At 45.2% G+C, this 19,684-nt stretch overlaps 1 protein-coding gene across 3 annotated transcripts in view; it reads left to right on the forward strand.

Annotated features, from left to right (window-relative positions):
• LOC142590225 (BAI1-associated protein 3-like) overlaps positions 1 to 19,684 on the forward strand; it is a 517,523-nt gene that overhangs the window by 492,603 nt on the left and 5,236 nt on the right. For 2 of the 3 annotated variants that reach the window (XM_075702152.1, XM_075702153.1), the window contains 8 exons: positions 521 to 622; positions 2,078 to 2,293; positions 5,761 to 5,829; positions 7,407 to 7,553; positions 9,310 to 9,598; positions 10,969 to 11,007; positions 16,694 to 16,705; positions 17,974 to 18,097. In XM_075702152.1, coding sequence (XP_075558267.1) covers positions 521 to 622; positions 2,078 to 2,293; positions 5,761 to 5,829; positions 7,407 to 7,553; positions 9,310 to 9,598; positions 10,969 to 11,007; positions 16,694 to 16,705; positions 17,974 to 18,097 — 998 coding nt within the window. The remainder of the gene's footprint in view (positions 1 to 520; positions 623 to 2,077; positions 2,294 to 5,760; positions 5,830 to 7,406; positions 7,554 to 9,309; positions 9,599 to 10,968; positions 11,008 to 16,693; positions 16,706 to 17,973; positions 18,098 to 19,684) is intronic. The other variant, XM_075702154.1, reaches the window with a different exon arrangement.

The raw sequence follows: 19,684 nt of genomic DNA on the forward strand, positions 1-19,684 counted from the left end.
ATCTGCGTGTCCCCTTGGCTATGGTGTTCGGCTGCTGAACATAAAGTCGCGGGATCGAATCCCGGCCACGGCGGCCGCATTTTGATGGGGGCGAAATGCGAAAACACCCGTGTACTTAGATCTAAGCACATGTTAGAGAACGCCAGGTGGTCGAAATTTCCGGAGTCCTCCACTATGGCGTGCCTCATAACCAGCAAGTGCTTTTGGCACGTAAAACCCCATAATTTAATTTTTTTTTGCGTGTGCCCTACTACTATAGTACTAAGTTTGCCATTGTCTCTTGGTTCGCTTTGCGTACTCGTGAGTTACGCATACCGATTCTTAACTGAACCATCATTTTCAATTTGTAGAAGCCCAGAGAAAAGGCGTATGGCACTTCGTGAAGTCCCGTCGGAAACAAACTAAACCCACGGGAAGTGTTCTTTATGCGACGGACGCGCCAGATTGTGTTCGATTAGAGTTGCGCAACCTCATCTATCGGCCGGCGCTGTCAGAAAAACACTCTGTCCTTCTATTTCAGGCCGTCTGCGACGGAGCCATGTTCTATGCCAACCTGTGCCACCAGAAGCTCCTCAATGCTGGCTACTATGACGAAGAAGGCCAGTTCGACGTCTCTGAAGAGGTTTGTGCGCTTTGAGTTCACAGTAGATAGCGGAACGCTGGGCACGTGTCTTCAACATGCGTAGAATAAGACGAGTGCTGTAAATTAGTTGCAGTGCAGTTTTCGATTTTTGCGCTTCGTTACTGGAGCGAGGAGTTACCACTCCCGTTATAACTTGTAACCTAGCTATTCGCAAGGGTTGTGGATGGTAAAAGTGGAACGCAATCGAAATAAGTAGTTTGTTGCATTGTAGCGATTGGTATCACTACATGAAGCCCTATCAGTGGCTGTCCGAGAAAAAAGAAACATGCTTGCCTGTACGTACGCCCCCGTTATATTGAACTTTCGCCTTGCGAATCTTCAGTGACATTCCATGCGGTAGTTATTTATTTCTGAGTATGTCGTTTAGTTTCCATTTCTGTATTCATTTCGTGCGTATCTTGACTTGGGCTTTGGCGATGCTGTCTTGTGTTACCTGCGTCACCGTACAGCACCGCCTTGATAACTTACACCATTACAGTTATTTGCAAGCCATCGTTTGCCTTTGTCTACTAGATTAAGCAGGTACTCTCCATTGTTTGATAGCTTAATTGAGAGCTTTCAAAAATGGAAATTGGCCATTTGAGTGCTGAAGTACGATGAGCCTGAATAATTGCTGTTTTAATAAGTCTGGAAAATCATTTCTAATACGTATTGTATAACCAAAGAGACTCAACCGAATTCTTGGCTACAGCAAGCCTCAAAAATCTCCTATCAGAAATTTCTTACTGCCCATGATATTCTGTGATCGGAGTCTCAAGAAGATTTTGCAAGACAGCATAAACTTCTATCCAGTGAATTTGGTCCAGCCTGGCCAAATTCACAGGATAAAAAAAATTGCTCATTACAGTTCCAAAGCTATCGCACATTCACCATTCGCAGCGGATGATAACCCTTTCCCGTTGTGAACAATTTTTGACTTTGTTCGTTTGCGCTTAACTCGGATGCCTCATATTCCACATTTGCAGTCCACGTGTAATTTGCCATTGCCGTTCTTGCTGATAGCTTCCTGCTTAACACGTTCGGTGCGACAACTACCCTAGTCAGGCATAGTTCCCGCGTTCGACAGTGTGGCCAGGATCACCGTTTCTCCAACTACGTCGTCTATGAAGCATGGTGCGCTGCCTTTGGAACCGTATTCAGCAAAGGTAGCTTACGGCTGCTTGTCCTAAGTTCATCTAAATTTGTCCTGTATTGTCCCAACTTTTCTGGCCTTTCGCGCACTTCACTTCGCTATTCAATTATTCCTTTATCCATACTGCTTTCCTTACGAAGTGCAATTGCTGAACAACCTCAGCACACTTTGCTCTTGAGCCGACCAACCTGCATTCGAGTTGCACAGAACCGTTTATTTGGCCTCAACGAAACGCCTAATAATGTGTGGGCAACAAGGATAACACGTATAACCGTCATCGTTCCCTCTCAATTCGGTTGCAGGTGTGCATCGTGATCAACAACATGGAGTACGTGCGGCGAGCGCTCAAACCACTGCACGCCGAGCTCGACCTGGAACCCATCATCGCAGCCATCGAGCAGGCCGAGGGCGACCGCGCCGCCGACAAGTGCCGAGCCGCGTTCCAGGCTTTGCTGCACAACGCCGACGAAGACGTCGTCCACAAGATCCTGACCATAATCGCGGGGCTATCCGAGAAGGTAAAGTGCCTGAAGTCTTAAGGGACACTGAAGGATAAACGCTACGCCGTGCTAGAATGGAATACGATGCTCCTGCAATGACGAATTCGTCGTTCGCTCGAGAGAAGAGAGATCTGTAAGTGCGAAAATCGCGATGATGGTGCTGATGATTTATTAGCAACCCCTTTGGAATGGGGCAGTGGCAGGTAGTCGCCTAGACTGCTTTGGCAACTCTGGTAAGATTTACATGCTTATCAATCTAGCATTTGGTTGCAACATCCTTAATCTTTTGTCTCTTCCTTAAAACCTCTATATTTACCTAGTGCAGTTACCTATGCCGGTAACGGTCCCATCATTCTCTTCCTGTCTTTCTTTTTACCGATACTCTAAACGCGTTTCACTTATATCGGCTGCTGACGGGTTAATGCGTCCCTCCGCTTTGAATACCAGTGGTTCTAGAAGGTGGAAGTTAAGTGTAGCGGTGTGAATACCTTCGCGTTTCATTAGAATGCGCTCACTTGTCGCTGGAAAAAAATCCGCAAGTCAAACTGGAAAACTGAAGTGGCGCCAATTGTTGCAGAATATAGTACTGCTTACGTGACGTCCGCAAAAGCAGATTTTTTTAGGGAGTGGCACAGAGGAATGTCACATGAAGATTGCGTCTGCTCGTTCCTTTCGGCGCGGATGAATGAAATTAAGGAGCTGCAGTGGGACGTTCAGCCCAAATTTCCTAGGCAATGAAATGCACACAGAAAACGATAATCGGGTTCTTGACGAATAATCGATTGATATAGCTCGACTTTATGTTTTCTTGTAGTGCTCTATTAAGTGAGTAGAGACCCAGGATTTCTGACCTACAGTTCTTTGTTGTGGTGAAATGAAGGGTGGAAACCTTCGAAGCCTTGATGGCCCAATGATTCGTGCAGGAATCGCCGTTTTGCAGCAAATATCTGACATCGATGAAAACAAACACAGGTATTTTGAGAAATGTGGGTGTCAGCAATGCTACCGAGAAGTTTTGTCGGATTTGTGCCGCACATAATTATTGTTGTCCCTGAAATTTGAGAAGTCGCCATGCTTCGCATCGCACTGAGCTTATGATTCTGAGGACTGTTTTTGGTTCCTGCTGCCTAATACATATAAACGGCCTTGGGAGGCACAAAAATGGCCTTTAAATAATTTGTGATCATTTTCCACATCAGCGCAGTTGTTACTTAATAAGTCTGAAGAACCACTTGCTGCTTACAACCCATTGACTTGTTAGCAGTTCGGGAGAAAAAGGTTCGATTTTTTTTTTGCCAAAGAACTCCAGTGGGCAGTTTTTCTTTAATTTGGCTGATTTTTGTTTTGTTCAGGTGCATGTAGCATAAAATTTTCGCTTCAATGAAAAACTTGTATCCGGTAACGTTGACGACTACCAGACATGTTAGCCCTAGATAATCAACTGGAATGCTTGCTTCTGAGACGAAGTTTCGTTTTGTTGCGCATCAAGTGTTTGCATGATGTAATCACAATGCGCTTTGTTCCTGCGGCTGCAACATGGAAGCGTAGCATGCAGAAACGCAAGCAGCGCTCAAGATCTTTTAATGTCGAGCATTGTTTGCCTGCATACTAGTCGCTTCGGTTCTTTGTAGCCTCGTTTCGGTATTCTGAAATGATAATAATAAAAACGATTTGTCCAACCGTGAGCTTTGAACCGAGGTCCTCTGTAACACAATAGCACGAATGCTCCCCATGCCCGTTCTGAGATCTAACTTATCTTTAGGCGTGTCAGGATCGTGCGCATCCTTATTGATGCATGACGGCAGCAAATTTTCATCTTTGTCACGACGTTACAATGATGGGGTTTGGCACCAGCTCCAGTGTTTTCAGTTCAACATTACTATCAAATTAATATATCTTGGAAGTATTTGGGAAGAAGTTTGTACTAGCCGCAGTCCTTTAACTTGCACCGAATCCGGCGCGCACTAGCGTTCTGCACCGGCGAAAAAGAAATCAATGGGGAAAAGGTCTAAGGTCAGAATGCGAGTGTAGCGCAATTTTTCACGGAAATGCATGAAACATTGAGTTGCTGAGAAACACGCATCATGTCTGGTACCGTTGTCAGATGGGAAGAGGACTTGGCAACCAGAGGCGCCGCGTCCCAGAGCTTTCATGTACTCATCAACCCAGCATCATTCGATACATTGACCCCGGTACTCCCCCACAACCCGGGCTGACTGGGTGGGGGGACTTGGTTCGGGCCAACGGTCCTTCCCGGACAAGGGGGCTGTTGTGGTGCAGTCCAACTGAGGGACTGCACTCAACACACAAACAGCCATGTCGGCGCGGTTACTTGCGAAGGAACTTCAGAGAGCTGCCGGTGTCGGCGCCTTGCGTCGGACGTCGGTTCGCGAAAAATCATTCCGAACCGCAACAACAGAGGCCCTCGGCGTGGCACAGAGGCGTTACTGAACTAATTTAATTCCTTAAAGTAAGATGCGTCAGAAAAATCGTAAAGTACAACCTAACCACAACCTACAGACGTGGTAGCATCGGATTGTAATTTGAATACACCAGAAAATATAATCCTTTTACGTGGATACTGCTATATAAACCCAATTTCCAACGTTTCTACCGTTAATAGAGCGGCGCGCTGCGCTCGGTTGCTTGTGACAACACCGTCCAGATGGCGCTCATCTCTGTGCAGCTGCGGCCCAAGCAAGAGGCCGCGTTTCTAACGGAAAGCTAGCCCGGGGACGTATTCTGAAACGTTCGCCGCCGCGAAAGTTTCGCCCTGGCCACGCCTCCGCCGTTGCGGCGCGCTCTGAATGGCTGCTTTGACAAAACCGGAAATTCAGGTGGCGCAAGTGAATTTCCGGTTTTGTCAAAGCAGCCATTCAGCGCGCGCCGCAACGGCGGAGGCGTGGCCAGGGCGAAACTTTCGCGGCGGCGAACGTTTCAGAATACGTCCCCCGCTCGCCTTTGTGCATAGCGTTTGCCGCCAGCGTTTCCCGGTAAACATTACCGTTACACAAGCTGCAGTTGCCGGGAAGCATAAGAAGCAGTCAGGGATCTTTGAATGATATCGCGTTGCACTTTTAAAGGCGAAGCTTAATCGTCCTCCAAACCGTTTCGTTTCATTTGCGAGTCAAATAATTTTTTCATACCGTTTTGTTTAAACCAGCCTACCTATTTTTACTGTCATCCAGCTTTCGTATACCATCACATTCTTGCAGTTGAAAATAATTGTACACCATCTCTAAGTGGTAGCACTCACGGAACGCCATTTGCTATGTCAGAATTTCGCGTTGTTGTTTTTGTTTGTATTATTATATCAGTAAATAAGAAGTTGGCCTTAATATTGTTCTAATGTTGTCGAAGACTTGGGAGTCCGTTCCTGCGCTGTAAGTTTGTTAGTAGAACTAAGAATTTGATCTTAGACTGCTTTGCCATCAGTGCTTTCCGGTAATATATGTTATTTATCGTTATATTGGCTCTTTCTACAGATGCGACCCGAGATCAAGAAGTTTCTCTTCCACCTGGCATGGGCACCAGAACGTCTAGATGCTGACAGTGTAAGGGGCACATTTTCTTTCCTCTCAATTGCTGTTTTCGCTCCTGTCATTGATTAATGAAAATGTTATTCTGAAAGTAAATATATAAATTCCGAATATGTCAAAGCAGTCGGAAGTTTTTTTTTTTAATCATATGCTTTGCGTTCGAATGCTTACACAGCACGTTTGTAGAATTTCGCACCTGCAGGGCGCAGCGTTGTTGCCAACCAGAATCTTCATTATTTTTTCTTGCGTTTCTTATCTTTAACGCTGCGTCGCCTGCCGTGCGAGTTCTTATCAAGTGCGCAACGCGACTGAACTTTCTGCGTATTCCTCACCACACGAAGGCAGTTCACGCAGTGCGCTGGATACAGCATCGAATATACGCGCAACATTTATGATGATTGTTGCTGCGTGACATAATTGCAGCACAAGCAGTGCATAGTCTGTACAAGTGAAAAAAATATCTTATTTGGATAATCATTACGAGACTGCGAAATTAAGGGTAAGTAATTTCTAACTCTTAATTTTACAGCGCTATTGCCCTTTTAGGCAATGCCCACGGTTTCACGCGTCCGTGTACTGTAATAAAATGTGCATACATATACAAAAGATAGATACAGTTAAAAACTCGATGCAACGAAGCCCGATTTTGCAAGGGTCTCGATCTAACGAAGCAACTTCAATTGCCCGGCAGGTACCCATAGAGTTCAATGTTGTCATCAATCAGCATTAACGAAACCAGCTTGGCCGAACTCGATGTAACGAAGTTTGTCCTGAAATACATGAGTGCGAAAGCAGTAATTTCTTTGGAATGTTGATGCAGACGGGTTTTTCCTCGAGCGTGCGCTCCAAAGCTATCGCGCTATAACATCTGTGTGACCTATAGTCACGGCCCTAGCTGTGTTTTGACGAGGCTGCATGCCGTGCCTATGCACGGAACAGCGAACACCGCCTCGGCAGAGGCGGCGGTGGTTGCTTTCGTTATTTCACAGCGTATGCGACAGATGGTTGGATTAGCGGCAAATAAGGTGCCGCGGTAGCTTCTGCCTGTCGCTACGTTACAATTTTAGCTTTAGAACGACCGAAACATATTTTCCTTGATTTTACGAACTTCCCCCGATTTAACAAAATAATTCGAGCTTCGTCATCGCTTCGTTAAGTCGAGTTTCAACTATATAGAGATATGCTTTTCTAGTGGAGGCAGTATTCGCCTTTTTTTTTAAATCTTTTGCCCTGAGTCGAAGTTTCGGGTTCGCTCATTGTGACAGGAGCGTTAACAGTTCTGGAGACTTAACCTTCGCACCTAAAATTTTTATTTATTTTAACGAAATGAGGAATTTTTCTAAAACTACGCGCCATTTCGCGTCATTTTGACGAAGAACGAATTGTTGAATTCCACCCGGCTGTGCTTTGCATACCCAGAATAATCTTGGAGCCGCGGCTTTATGTGCGATTTTTTCCACGTCACAAGCACTTCGTCCGTGGCTAAGCTGCAAAAACTATTACAAGGTTTGCAAACGCACCACGAAGAAAGGAATGTAGAATTGCGGTCCTGATTTACGTGGCTCCTCAACGGTAATCCATTCCCGTCGCAGGCACTGGGTCCATTAATAGACTACCTGGACAACAACCTACGGACGCTGTACGAGTCTCTGATGAAGGTGAACTTCTATCGAACCTTGGAAGCTGTCTGGAGGGTTGTATTGCAGGAACTGATGCTCACCGCCAGGAACAATCTCGGGGTAAGAACTCGCCGTCAGTCTTTCCCAGCTCCAGTTTGCCTAACTTATTACTTTGCAGGCAACGGGGGTGATAGTTCGCGACGAATTTTTTTCAAAGCGTCGAGTCTGAAGCAATTACACGGTGGCGTGTTTCGCACCCGACTCGTGGCTGCCTCATTTACAAGGAAGCAGGGTCATTGCAGAGCTAGCGAGGCTGCACCTGGGCCTTGATTAGGCAGGCTAACGATGGCATTGGTAAACATCGCCGCCACCCTCCGTTTAAGCGACGGCTCCTGACGTGTCCGAAACATGGCCTGTGACGTTGTAGACAGGCGACCTGTGGAGAGCAAGGACGCGAAGACGATTAGCTCTTGCGGGACGGAGGGCCGACAGTCAACCAACTATAACGACATGCATATTCAGCAGAACGTAATAATAACCATTACTTGATAGTCAGAGCTCGGCCTTGTGGGGTTTATTCGTTTGTCGTGTCTTCCCGTTGTTATCAACTAAGTTCAACAAACGCACCCAGTCGCAAATTTTATTGATAGATGAATATATAATGACACGTTGACGCCGACTAAGAACGCCAGTTGGGCGTTTTCGCATGAGTAACACTGAAACATTTCAGAAGTAACCCGACATCACGAAGCTAAAGGAAACAAATTGTTAAACCACAATATTTCACACGGAGCACAGCCATTGCGAGCACTTCAGCGTGGTGTAGCCAACGAGACAAACAGTAGTGACCCTCCAGATAGACATGGTTGGCGTCGTCCTTGCCATATATTTAGCAGAGTTTTTATTTCATGTAGCGTTAGCCTACTGTATGTGTTCTATTTCACCTGACCTTTTGTGCCATGTTCCATTTGGTACCAAGTTCCAGGTGCCGTTTTGGAGTCTTACTTCATCTTTTCTTTTGTCCTTTAACTTAGTGTATTTGTACGACCGGAACTTCAGTTTAACTTGGCATTAACCCTTTAAGTGGCAAGGTGAGAAGGTCTTGGCCTAGAATATACTTATTTCTTTATTTGTTCATTATCGAGCCTAAATACCAAATGAAATGGGGAAACAGCTTCTTCTCAAACACTAAGCCAGATTCAATAGGTCAAAATATTGTTGACCTCCGTGTAAAGGTAAAGGTAAATAGATGGTCTTGTTTTGACAAGGTGAATGCGTGCATTTGAGATGCACCTCTATGGAAATGAAAGCATGCTAAAACAAAAGAAACAATTGTCGCATTGGTAAAATTATGATCATCACGCGCATTAAGAGAAGACTGGCGAAGCCTTCAAGCTTTGTCACTAAAACCTCTGCCGCAGCTCGCGGTCGGCATTCTTGCGAATACCACTTTTCACGAGACAGATAAATAAATTGAGAGCCACAGACTAATATTTGTATTTGTCTAGTATTTGCAGATGTCTTTGTTAGGTCAACGGTATTGTTGAGCTGCTGGTTAAAGGATCACCATTTAGTATGACTTACTTTAGGTTGAGATGTGTTTTGTGCAATTATTTTCCCATTGCTGTGACCAATTTCAACGGATTTTATTCTATCTGAAGAAGTAGCAGAAGGCGCCAACACATTAACGCGCCAACGCCTGCTAATCGAGATACATTTTGCTCAAGCGTGGCATCCGCACTGGTCTCTCGCATTTGGCTGTTTCTTTCCACGGCTTCACCACTCCGCTCGGGCCAACGGTTGCGACCTGCCCCGATGCCACAACCACGTTGAGCGTTTAGCGTTCACTCATGTACCGTGACTGTATACCGCGCAGGAGCGCTTGGGATTCTTTCAGCGGCTCTTCTCGTCCCTGGGCGTGCTCCTGGAGTTCTTCCACGCCGAGGACAAAGGACTGTCCCTGAAGTCACTGCACAGCCTTCCGTACCAGGACCTGGACAGGCTGCTCAAACTGCACAAGGCGGACACGGCCGACCTCATCGAGCTGTACTGTCTGCAGAGGCTCGAGGAGCAGAACCGGCAGATCCAGTCGGGGGCTTCCCCTTATGGCTGGCTCACGGTACGCCTCAGCTACAACGCCGCGGCTGAGTGCCTCTGCGTGGACGGTAAGGAGATCTACGCCGTGGTAACGACGAGAGAAAAAAAGCGCGAAGACCGGCTTCGGGAAAGAAAAGAAAGTTGAGTGGCAAGCGAAAGAGGAAGTATTCGTTGCTCCGACTGCCGAAGATGGCTCATTCGACGGAACGTTATATTTTGGCGTAGCCGCGCAGTTTAGGACTTTCTTGGTGTTGTTGACGATAGCCCGGCGTGATATGCAATGTTCCGTTTAACGAGCCACCTTTAACAGCAGAGGCAAACAACACTTCAGGTTCGTCTCTTGTTTGTTTGTTTGCTTCCAAGAGTGCCTCATACTATTCACGTCTTTCTTGTCTTTCCTCTTTCTTTTCGTCAACGAAGTCGGTCTTCCTGTTAGTTTGGTTGTTAAAATTATGTCGCTTGCTTTTATTTCTTTTAGAGCGTCAGCAGGTAAACGCCAATTCACGCCTTATCGCCTCTGTATTCCGTTCTGTCCTCTTGTTCGTTGTAAATGCGGGGTGATATTTAAAGAATCTTTACAAATAGGCGAATAGCTGCACTTTACTGAAAATTTCTAGATTCCTTGTAGAGCTTGTATAGGCATAATTGAACCCCAGATGTGTGTCCGTTTGAGAAAAGAAAACTGCGCGCTTCATATGCTCAATATTCATAAACCTATATGATTGTATTGAAAATCGTGTGAAACGTCACACATAACTTATAAACCTGTATGGCCATACCTCAGAGTATGGGGCACGTGAGTCTTCTTTAAAGAACCTGTTCGTTAACTATGTCTACAAAGCCATTTACATTGGTGTATGGAGACGTAACACCATTTGAAATAGTGAGAATACATATACAGAACGAAACGCAGGTGGATCGCAGTTAATCAGTCTTGTAAACTGAGCAACAACGAATAAGCAGTGATAATGCTAGCGTTTCCTTAAATTGGAAACTTGCATAAGACTCGAAAGGAGCGTGGAAACTCCAAAGCGTATATAGGCAATTTTAAAAGAATGCTTACGAATTTGAACATACAGATGTGGATTTGAAACTTTGCATATAACGAATGTTCCTAGTGTGGCTAATATCCGAAATACCAGTGAGTATGTTAACGAGTATCTTATCCCATAAGAAACCTGTAATCAAGGTAGAAAGATGCAATGAACCTCTGTAGAGTGGGTGGGCGCTAAGAAAGCAACTGACGCTATTTGTTACGTATACTCACTGCAAGTAGTCTTACTAAAGTGTTTCTCTGTTTTTGTGCGTCTTTTGTGAAGAGGGCTCCCAGAGAAACTTCCTTTACTGATTAGTCTATGATCGGTGTTTCTGCATACTGGACAGCGAAGTGTGTGCAGAAGGCGTGAGTAACCTGTGCACACTGTGCTATCAATTGCAGTCATGAACGCCCGGGATCTGCAACCGCTGGATCCTAACGGTGAGCAACAAATGCCATCTCTCACTCAGTTTAAACTGTTAACGAAGAGATTCAAGTTAATACGTTCGTGGTATCGTATGTATGAACATTGTGACAGGGTTTTCATTTCGTACTATTTACAGACGTTTTTATAAATTTCGTAGCGTGAAAGCGTGAAAACGAATCCGTATCACCGCTCGACTTGAAAAAAAAAATGTGCTGGGCTGATTGCACCATGTTTTAAAGAGTCACGCTGCAGAAGAAGTGCATTTTGTAGGGCTGCTTACTAACAGGAAGATGTGTAGCCGATCGTTGAAGTTACAACGTTTATTCAGGATCGTACCAGTGATGATGGTGTACATTTTTACCCGGAGTTCTGAGGGTGCTTTCGAACCTAGGTGTGTCGATATTTCATACTCAGATATTTTCTCTGGGATGCACAAAGTTAGCTGCGAAACTTTGCCGCTTTAATAGAACAGCGAAAGAGGATTAAACAGCATAAACGCGTTCAAACGGCGACCACGCTTTCTTTTACACTTAGTGTTTCAGAGACGTTCTAATGGCATCTATCTGAAACCAATGTGCTGCGATTGCCAAGTTAGCGAAATCACGAAGATAGCAAATGAGAGAAACAATCGCATAATAAAATGTTTAAACTTCAAAGCAGTGAAATGCGGAATGTTCGTATGTTTTTAGCATCCGCTGACGTCACCTATAATGAAGTGTAAGCAATGTTGCGGCACCCGAGTTTGGAACCCTTTCGCAGTCGACGGCTGCGAGTTAATTTTTGACCAGGGTTGCATTGTTTAACATGGTTCGAAAACTCATTACGCAGTCGTCTTTCATAGCACCCACAGCTGTGGGCGGTCAGCCTAGACGGTAAGAAACATTATCAATGTTGCTGACTGTGCTGCATGCAAATATATTCACTTGGCCTAAAACGTGCGTTGCGGGCATAGATGCGCCAAATGTTTGAACTAGTTGGACGATTTACCTGAAGCTAAACAATTGCGCGCGATGAAACCTTGAGAGCGGTCAATTACATTATCGTCAACCGTGGAAGGAGTTAATGGGTGTGGTACATCTGCACGATCACGCTTTGCATTGTGCCTTCGGTCGTGTTTGCAGTAGTGACCAAGTAAATTATTTAAAACAACACAGCAGCAGAGTGCAGAAACTTAAGCGGGACCGTTTAAAGGACATTTCGCGAGGAGAGCAACCAGATCACGCTCTTGGCGATTGTGTTTGTAAAAAAATAGAGCACGCTAGTGCTATCTTGCCAGAGCCCCTGAAGCAGAGCCCCCCCCATCTGAAGTTTACTTCAGAATAAATACAGGCGCACATGAAACCTCGCTGCCGCCAGCTGACAAACCTACTTGTGATCAATTCTCAAAATTTCGGCGTTCAAGTTTTCTTCACACTGTCTGCACCATATGCGCGCACGTCCAAGAAAGCTCGCACGAGCCGAAATGCAAATCTTGTGGACGGGTTCTGATGGCGCGTCTTGCGGTTTTGTGGGCGCAATGGTTTCGGTGACCGCGACGAGATGGCTTATTCGGCTTCCACGTGCGAGTAGGGCTGCAACTGTCGAGCATACGAAACACGGAAGAAGAAAGGAACCACTAGGGAGCAACGGCGCAACATTACTGAAGCCAAACGAGTCGGCCGAACACGTGATTGTCACGTCATAGCGTGTGTGTAGTATGGCTTAGTGCTCCCTACTATAGCAGGCCATAGCGGTTCCTACAATTACTAGAAGCAACTCTTGCGCTGCGATTGTTCGGCCACTATGAGTACGACAGTTAATATATGGATTTGTCTGATATTCGCGCTTGCGGCTTCAGACGTTGTTGTGGCTTTGTTTAGTACATTTTCTCTGCCTTCATTAGACTAAATTTCAAACGAATCTATGCCCTATTTTTAAATGGGGAAGGCAGAAAAGACTCTGCGAGAATGCAAGATCGCTGCTCATTGCCGTCGTAGCGCTCCTCCATACGTCCACGGCTTAATGGTTTCATTATCGGGCTTCTGTACTAGATGTTTTGTGTTCAAGTTATGCCACCTGATCAGTTTATTAATGTTGTTAATAACGCAGTACATTCTCGAAATTGATCACTTTGAAAAGTCGAGCAACCGTTTAAAGACGGTGGACAACATTAATACCCGCGTCACGCGGGCGTTTGGAAGGACTTCCAACCGATAGTCAGTTGACTCAAAGGTCATGTTTGAGCTGCTACACGGGCGGTTTCGAAGGCCGCCGAGTCAATAGTCTATCGAGTCAACGGAGAACCTTACAATTCTATCGAAATCTCGATGGCCTTTGAGCAACGGAAGCGGAAACAGCGCGAACATGCCCTCTCGTTCACAGTGTGCTCGTACTCACGGTTAGAAAGAACAAATCAAACCAAAATGCTTCTAAAATACTATATATGAGTGTTATTAATTATTCAATAAAGTATTTTTGCCACTTTATATGTGCGAACTGCACGTACTCTCGACAACAGCGACGTGCAGCGACGCAAACGTTGCCGCAGTTTCGCTACTCAAGAACTTAAAAACTAAACATATATGTAGAACAATGTATGAACAATTTTTTGAGATGTGTAAAACATAAAAGAAATTATAGTGATTTTAAGTTGTTTTAATGTTGTTTAACCTTTCGTGACATGAAAACGAAAATAAAGATCCGCAGCGCCACACAATTTTGCGAGAAACGCCTGAACCACTCAGCGGCCTTTCAAAAGTGCCGTGTAGCAGCGTGACAACTCCTTTGAGTCGATAGAGTTGTGGCGTATCGAAGGCCGTTGACTGGAAAGCCTTCCAAATGGGCCCGTGTGACACAGGTATAAGAGGAAGCTTTAGCTCGAGTGCTCCTATCTAAATACATGTAAAAGGAGAATTCGTTTCTCTCGGCAACCACTGCACCAAATTTGACGAGGTTTGTTGCATTTAAAAGACAAACTTAAAATCTAGTGACTGTCGGTTTCGAATTTTTGAGTTAGATTGTAAATTTTTTATTAAAAATTGGCAAAAATCGGAAATTTTCAAAAAACGAAACTATCAAGTTTACAACTCTGTAACTTAAGCACTAAATATGATAATACAATTCTGTGAAGTGCATCTAATAGTACATCTAAAGCGGACAAAATTCATATGTTACACATGAATATAAAAAAAATTTAATCATAGGGAAATACAACTTTGCAAAACCGTTGTAACCAACGTAACAAATTCACATAAGATGTAAAATGACATATTGAATTTGTCCGCTTTGAATGATCTAATGAATGCCGTTTACAGAACCGCGATATCAGTTCTTCATGCAGAGCTATGAATTTCTAAACTTCGTGATTCTATTTTTTTCAAACGGTCAAATATTTGAAAATCGTTTTAAGAAAATTCAAGCCCTAAATCGAAATTCCGCTTCCAACAGTCACTAGAATTTAACTTTCTCTTTCAAATGCGACAAATTTCATCAAAATCGGTCCAGGGGTTATCTCATAAAAACGTTTTTGCGTTTTACATGTATTTGAATAGGCCGCGTCGGAGTTGGGCCTGAGCTAAAGCTTCCTCATAAGGCACATCCATGTGCCAACCATCGTTCCCGCGCTGGCTGAAGCGGCCCTGCTTTTAGGCCTCGCAGGCACTAGCGCCGCAGTTCGCTCAAGTAAATTTATGAAACTGTGCTGCAGGCACAACAACGGAACAAGTGCACATCAAATAAAAACTACCGGGAACCGAATATTCTCGGCTAATACGCTGGGGCTCAGACGTCTCGCTTTTGGCCGCGTCTTTGAGGAAAATACTGAAGGCGATGCCTTCACCAAGAGTTTGCTTGCTAAGGCTGGCTGCGGGCGCTCTCTCCTAGTTCATTTTGTTCCTCCGTGATGCGAGCCGAAGTGGTCTGAAACCTCCTCGTGCCCGAGCACAGTGTTGTGGCGCCGCTTGTCGAAGAACGATAGAAAGAGGCTGAATTTGTTTACGGCCTCAAAGATTCGGAGCATGGCGCAAAACCTCGTAGTAGTCTTGCAGTCAACGAAAGTTCTACTCATACCGCGTAGGTGGCGCATGCAGTTCCACTCGCATGGCGTGGGTTAATACGCCTAGTGTGGCTGTGCGGTTAGGCAGACGGCACTTTGCAGGCTAGCTGAAGACGTGCGAATGACAGCACTATGAATGATGCATTTCGGGCTGCAGATGCCTAACGCGAACGTCTGCATCAGAAGCGGTTGAGGCACGTAGCATATAACCGGTGCGTAAAACGGGCGCTAGCATATAAACGGGCGGTGGCTATCAGGCTTCTTAAGTGCTGCGATGTGGGAGCAAGGTGTCCTAATTGCAAACACGCATGTGTAGATGGAGAGCGAGATAACCCAGTCATCTCAGCGACCAACAGAAAAAAATTCTAGAAGAATTACTGGAGGACTGAAATGTAAGAAAAACGGGCACCATAGATATACAGCACGGCTAAAGATTTTTCGAAACTCCGGTGGAAGAAGCATCGGGGATATGAGAATGGGGTGGTATGCTTAAGACGCTACAGGCGATAATAAGTCAGCGTAGATGATATTTGCTGCTGCTGCTATGTAGACTAGGGAAACAAAAAAAAGAAGAACTATTTTAATGAAGTGCATTTCCATTTAATCACAAATTGACAAAGCTTTTCTACAGATCCTTGACGCGTTGGGATCGCAGCTCCTCCTAAAAAGATTAATCTCTGGTAAATAGAAAAAACTGGAGGAGGCGTGATAATCGACGCAGAAATGTGATAGAACAGCTCGGAAGGTGCAATGGCGATTCGCACGATTTTCCCTTTACGGAAATGCGACACTTCTCAGTTGTCACGAGATCGAGACGCATGGCTAACATATTAAATACGGGTGAGAAAGTTCGTTACCAGAGGTTCCTAGGGGCAGCCGACGCAGCTGCGTTATTATTATTATTACCATGCGAATATCTGCGGGACGCCTTCTTGACGTTTGCCTATCGTTGTCAGCATTGGCTTTTATTATGCCTGTTACTATGTGCAACGAAGACGGCAACATGCTCAGCGGCATGTGTGTTACGAAACTAACGCGCTCGCATTTATGCAGGCTGTATTCTATAGCATTTCAATTGGCAGGATGCTTTTATCGGAAAAGAGGCTGTTTACCTCAAACTGAGGATGTGATGTGGAGTAAGATCTTTGGCAGATGTTGTCACTTGTGAGAGTTGTCATGTTTATTTTGCCGGGTTGTGGCAATAGCTGAAGCTACCACGAGTGGCTTATACATAGCGCGACGTCATACGTACCATCGCACTAGCTGTCTTACCTTCAAAATGTTTCATAGGCAATTTCGTTTTTCTCGAATGCACAGTTTCTGTCTTAAGAATGTGAACTGCTTCAAATTCGCAGCTACACAAATGTTGAAATTCAAAAACTTATTTTTTTCGCCCTGAGCATAGGTTAACAGGGTTTACGTCTATGGTATGAGTTGGTTTTGTTTGTATTGTTTGCCATTATTTTTATTTGTCTTTGAATAATTTCTCACAGTTGATATGTGTAACATACCTAAAATGAGTATGTTAAAAAGTAAACGGCTAGGAGGGGGTGATTGGTAAAGGTTACTGAGCATTATAACTTCAAGTAATCACCAATAAAGTCAAACACGAACTTTCTTTTTCGTTTTGTTTTTCTTTCCTTTTTTTCTTTCTGTTTTGTTTTCAGGTGGTGAAGCGCGTAAGTTTGCTTTTGTTTTGTTTTGCATGTTAGTTGGGCTGCATGCTGGAATTGTTCTGGGAGAAGCAAGCGTACGTATCAGAGAGCGGTTGTGGTCTTGGAATACTTCATTTCGCGGCGTTGACTCCGTCAAGCAGGAAGTAGTATCGCAGGAAAATCGAGGAGCCGCATAGCTTAATATCATGGCCAATGAAAGTCTTCTCTCGCTGGTGGCGTGGTGTGAGGGGCTAGGATTGTGGGACGTATTTTTTTTTGTTTTCTTTATGTTGCTGCTCAACACCAGTGCACACTGTTCCGTGTGAGCTCAGAGAACGGAGAGAATGCTTGTGCCATATGTAACTCTATTTTACAAAGTTCCAGTGTTCTAAAGAAACATGTTCATTGGACGGGTGTCCTAGCGGAGTAAAATTACTGCTTCATGGAACACGGGAACTCCCCCGAAACGGAGGTGAATGCAAAGCAAGGAGTTACTGCGGCATAAAAGGAGTTGCGGACAGTCTCTTTTTCCGAGAGTATGGTGGTGGCGGTGTTGGTGTTGGTGATGGTAATGGATAAAGGTGTTCGCCCGAAATGGTACATCCGGAGAAATGTTTGCACTTTCTTAGGCTTATTTTGCCTCCGAACTGTATTAGTCGTCTATCTTGCATGTATTTTCTCTTTCTTAAGGAGGCGGGCCTGGTACGTGCAAGTCACGAATGACGCGACACTTTGCCAGCGTTACATAGCATTCCTGAATGTAAAGTAGTGAGCGCAATGTTCAAAAGGGAACCGCAATTAACGGTGCTCACGGTTACTATTCAGGGATAAGATGAACCACGAAGGGAGTAAACATTTTTTCGTAGTGCATGCATGGCGTCAAAACGATTTGCAGGAAGGAATTAAGGGCTTACAATGTCTACCGCTGCGTGAATATTCCAACTTTGTAATATGAATGCTTGGATGCACGCAGGAACGAATTGGTGAACGTTGCAGGACGCGTTAAGTTTCGTCTGTGTACAAAGGAGACCGTCTAACGAATTGTTACGTTAGGCATATATTGGATATCAATAAATCGTTTTGGAAAGTCGGCAAGCACCAGGAGTGATAGTCTACGGTCAGTCATGTGATTGAATTTGTGAGATTTCTAAGCGTGCCTGCCCATGAAAATAAACCAACGGAACCAGTCCGACAATCGAGGGCGCACAGCAGTGTTTTCCGTCTTGACAATCTGCGCGAACCACGTGTTTTCTTGCAAACATTACCTTGCCAACTCGATCTCAAACCACTAGGTTACAGCGACCCTTTCGTCATTCTGGAGATCCTGCCGCGTCACCTGTTCCCGGACTGCCCCCAGCAGAGGACCCGGGTGCAGAAGAAGACCCTCTACCCTCTCTTTGACGAGAGCTTTGAATTGTGAGCCATCATCCTTACTTTTCTCGTGGTGTTCGTGAACTGAAATGCATCTTTAGGCCCGTCCGTGGTGTTTTCAGTGCAACACTGCAACTAGAGTTAGCAGAGGTGCTTCTCGGCAGACAGTGCGACAAGCACTTTAGAGTAGCCTGATAAAAATAATGTGTCGTGTGTTTAAGATGAAATGGTGCTTTCTAAAGGTCGTTTGGGGGGGGGGGTAGAGGGGACTTAGGCATCTACAAGATGGCACTTTGCAGTTGTGGTGTGGTGAAGATAGATACGTGCGGCATTGTGCTTTGCACTTCTTTATTGGAGATAGGTAGCAGTGGAATGGGGCTTTGCGGTTGTCGTGTAGCAAGGATGGGTTAGTGGTATGCTTTTTTTTTATTGCGATAAAGACTTGCCCTTAATGCATAATTCTTGATGCGTATATGTGTATTATATGTGTGCTGTGAGGTCTGTGTTGTGTATGAATTGAAGGAGTGTTTTGTGGAATCTGTTGTCATGTATCCAGCGGTCATAGCTGGTTGTCACACTGTAGCGGAGGCCGGCTTACAGTAGGACACGCGAGCGTTCCGATTTTAAACCAGTACATGCCCATATTAGGTGGTATGTATCTGCTTCCATCACAAGAACGGTGCAGTATGGACACGTAGCACCCAGTGGTAAATGCGACCAGTTCCACCTTGAGATAACAGCCGGTGTAAGGGCCACCCCGGCGCGAAGCCTCCTAAGCAGAACTTCCTCCGCCCTAGTAAGGTGAAGGGGGAGGGAGCAGACACACGGCGGGATAAGAGCGCGTGTGTCCTGCCGGAGAAAATTTTTGCGGGCTCGGAGCGAGTTAAGGGGATGAGGTGGGAGGGGAATAGGCGGAAGATCAGGATTAGGAGGGCAGTGTGCTTGCTGGTCAGCAGCAATGTTGTGACGGTTCGCTGAATGGCCTTGAATCCAGTGTACCTTGACGCAAGTGGCTGTTTTACTATTCATAGTGTGTATTGTCTCGCAGATTTCTATCGCCTTATCAACCTTCTTGAGTTCCTGAATAGCCGCTAAAGAATCAGTGAAGACATCTAGTTGCTTGATGGTAGGCAGCTTAGATGTCGCATCTTGCACAGCTTCGTGGATGGCTTGAAGTTCCATTACTAGAGCGCTGGCTTCCGTATATTAACAGCGCTGGTGGCCGCTGATGAAATTATGCGTAGTACTCAGGAATGATGTCCTTCCGCCGTCTGGGAGAATGGCAGCATCCGTATAGACTTTGCAGGTGTTAGCGCATGATGCATCGACGATGTTGTGTTCGTCAATAATACCTGTTGTATCGCTGCGTCGTAACTTCGCCATTTGGTGGGCGTGTTGGTAAATTGAAAGCATATTTAGCGCCAGCAAAATTCCGTCCGTCCTTGTTTCCTGGCGCTAAATATGCTGTCGTAACTTCGTTGGCTTATTATATGTGCACTAACTGTTTATTCGAGATACGTGCATATGGTTTAGTGCTTTGGATTTCTAGTTTGGAGCTGGGCAAGCCATATAATGCGTAGGGCAGATAACGGGTGGACCATTAGGTTTACAGAATGGGTGCCAAGGGAAGGC

The sequence above is a fragment of the Dermacentor variabilis genome, chromosome 8 (assembly GCF_050947875.1).
Source record: "Dermacentor variabilis isolate Ectoservices chromosome 8, ASM5094787v1, whole genome shotgun sequence".
In the NCBI taxonomy this organism is placed as follows: Eukaryota; Metazoa; Arthropoda; class Arachnida; order Ixodida; family Ixodidae; genus Dermacentor; species Dermacentor variabilis.